Below are 3,439 nucleotides of genomic sequence, written 5' to 3' on the forward strand. Positions count from 1 at the left end.
CGATCGTTCATATATATCGTGCAGGAACGTTCGTCGTTCGTTTTCCGACGATAATAATTGGAAGTGTGTACGTAGCTTTACATGCTTATGATCACTACTCATTGGGCCTGATTTATTAAAGCTCTCCAAGGCTGGAGAGGATACACTTTCATCAGTGAACCTGGGTGATCCAGCAAACCTGAAATTGATTTCTTAAACGTTTTTTGCTATTTGTTAGCAGTCGTTTTCAATCCTGGACCAGATCACCCAGCTTCACTGATGAAATTTATCCTCTCCAGCCTTGGAGAGCTTTAATAAATCAGGCCCATTGGACCAGCCACCAGTTGCACTGCCTATTTCATGCTCACATGCCATATGCTGTCCTGTTCATTGTATGGTCAGGATTTGATTACCTAATTATGCCTGACTGCATGCAATTTATATGCTGCATAGTACATTGCACATTATTAAACAGTATTTATATAGTGCTAACATATTACACAGCGCTGTAAATTAAATAGGGGTTGCAATAGAAACATTCAGACAGTGGCACAGCAGGAGGAGAGGACCCTGACCCGAAGAGCTTACAATCTAAAAGGTAGGGAATTGTAGACCATTGCACTTTAAATGCTGCACTGTTGGCTCTTGCAACCCATCTACTGTGCTGTATATTATACTCTCTAGATTGCAACAATCTCTATGCTGTGCTGTACGTTGCATACACTAGACCACCATGCTCCAAATGCCTCAATATAGTTGTATAAGCTAAAGTGCCGCACTTTTTGCTGTAGTTTGTATATTCAACACTACTCCACACTGTGTATTTACATCATGTCACACCGCTCCATATATTGGACCTGAAACATGAGACTACTAGAACTGCTACATACAGAACTCATTCAAATTTAAATGTATCACTCAGAACTGATTTCTATTCTCTATACGCTCCCCCAACCCACCAAGACCACCTAGTTCCTTTTTCTGTCCCCCCCAAAAAATACAAGGAGACAGATTGAAAAGGCCTCCTAGCCATGTTAAAATCAGTCAATTCCTGGCATTGCAAGAGAATAGTGAAATGTTAAGAAAGGTTATGTTTAGGTAAATGTACATACAGCTACCATGTTAGTATGAAGGGAAAGGAATGAAATAATGCTTTGAAATAAAAGTCACAAAGCAGAACGTGCATTTCTCTGGTGCAATCAGATTGAAAAGCTGTTGTAGCACATGAGGAGGATACCTTTCCAGAGATAATTGAAGAGCAGCACAGTCAAGCGAAGCAGGTTTGCTGAATTCAGCTGCTTCATCTTCTCAGGAGTTGCTGTGTTCTGTGGACATTGTTTGCCGGAGCAGTGGGGTGGGAAGAAACATACAAAGAAACCGCAAGCACCATTATCTTTTGCATCCATTACCTGTGACAATAAACAGAGAACAAATGCCATTAAGGCTTGCCACATGAGCAAATACATTTTATTGTTCCAGTCCAATTAGTTCCTCTTTTAAAAGCAATAGTCTCTCAGAACTCTTCTGGGTGCCTATTATTCCAGCATTGTTGGTTACCTGGCAGTTCTGCATTCAGAGATTACAGTACATTTCATTCTGACACATGAGTGATCTACCACTGTGCAGGACACAAAGAACCTTAGCAAATTACAGTATATGCATGCACTTTATAGATACACGAGCACGTATATATATGTTTATATGTATTCGATGCACATAGTGTTTATGCAATAAATTAAAAGGTCTGCCCACTTCCAATTTTTTATAGCGTTGGTAAATTCCAGCTGGTTGAATCACCTACTAGCTTATATATCACTCTGAGACTTCAGCGACAAGATTGCTGTATATGGGTTCTCAGGTCCTTGTGTGTGTACAGCGGGGAATTGTCGAAGTGGCCAATTTGCCCTTAGAGTGAGAGGGACTTAAAGTGGCATGGTTAAAAAAAAATAAGCCTACTCAAGGTATAAATGGTACAAATAATGGTGCAAAGTCCTTGTACCCATGTAAACAGCTTCAATTACCAAACATGCAAGTCTCAGGAACATCTCCGAAAAAAGGAAGAAATAAAAAAAACTGAAACTTTTCTTTTGCTTTACTTAAACCAAAAATGTAGGCAAAAAGAATAATTAAGTAATATGTAGTGTAGGGTGCAGGGCACAGTGATGGAGTATGGAACAGAGTTCAGGGGTCAGTAGTTAGTAACATAGTATTATTAAGTAGTATGTTACACATATTTCATGGATATAGAACATATTATATAGACAGAGAGAAGGGATACGTAGTATGTAATGCAGGGTGCAGGGGTCAGTGATTTAGAATGGAACAGAGTTCAGGGGTCAGTAGTTAGTAACATAGTAATATTAAGTAGTATGTTATACATACATCATGGATTTAGAACATATCACTTAGGGAGAGAGAAGGGATATGTAGAATGTAACGCAGGGTGCAGGGGTCAGTGATGGAGTATGGAACAGAGTTCAGGGGTCAGTAGTCAGTAACATAGTAGTATGTTACACAAATAACATTATTTATTAATAGTATGGAACATAGGGTCCAGGGGTCAGTAATCAATACAATTGTAATATTAGGTAGTATGTTACACAAATAGCATGGATATAGAACAATAAATTTTAATATTATTATTAATAATAATAATAATAAACAGGATTTATATAGCGCCAACATATTACGCAGCGCTGTACATTAAATAACTAACACCATAGACACTAAAACTGAAACTTTTCATTTGCTTCACTTTATTCAAAAATATAGGCAAATAGAGGTGTTAAATAGGATATACTGCAGAGTGCTGGGGTCAGTAATGGAGTATGGAACAGAGATCAGTGGTCAGTAACAAAGTATTATTAAGCAGCATGTTACATATAGAACATAGAGAAGGGTTAAGTAGTATATCATGCAGGGTGCTGAGGTTAAAGAGTAAAATAGCATGGAACATAGGGTCCATAGGGTCAGTAATCAATAACATTGTATTATTAAGTAATGTGTTATGCAGAGTGCAAGGGCCAAGAGTACAGCACAGTACCCTTATATTTTGTTTGGAAAACTAATAAACTTTTTTTTTTAAAAAAGAAAAGAACTAAGAAATGAAGAGCACAGAAGTCAGAAGAAAGTTACACATAGGTCAGGAATATGTAACATATAACCAACAGAGTAATGCAGAGTGCAGGAATCAGTAACATAGTATGTAGATAGTATGTAATGCAGAGTTCAGGAACAAGCAATGCAGAGCACAGAGGTCAGGAAAAGTAACTCAATGGCCAGCATTAAGCAACACAGTGTGAAGTCAAGAGTAAGTTAGACAGTTTTCAGGCGAAAGTAACACAGGTCACAGAGGTCAGGAGTAACTAAAACACAATGTGCAAAGGTCAGGAGTAAGTAACCCAGTGTGCAGAAACCAGGAGTAAGTAATGCAGCATGGAGAAGTCAGAGGGAGGTATGG

General features: G+C 38.4%; 1 protein-coding gene across 1 annotated transcript in view; it reads right to left on the minus strand.

Moving 5' to 3' along the window:
• LOC140324684 (protein shisa-like-1) overlaps positions 1–1,385 on the minus strand; it is an 11,007-nt gene extending 9,622 nt beyond the window's left edge. Inside the window, exon 1 of the mRNA XM_072402754.1 lies at positions 1,217–1,385. Within this exon, the coding sequence (XP_072258855.1) occupies positions 1,217–1,385 (169 nt within the window). The remainder of the gene's footprint in view (positions 1–1,216) is intronic.
• Positions 1,386–3,439: the final 2,054 nt, after the last annotated feature.

This window comes from Pyxicephalus adspersus, chromosome 2 (assembly GCF_032062135.1).
Source record: "Pyxicephalus adspersus chromosome 2, UCB_Pads_2.0, whole genome shotgun sequence".
Lineage (NCBI taxonomy): Eukaryota > Metazoa > Chordata > Amphibia > Anura > Pyxicephalidae > Pyxicephalus > Pyxicephalus adspersus.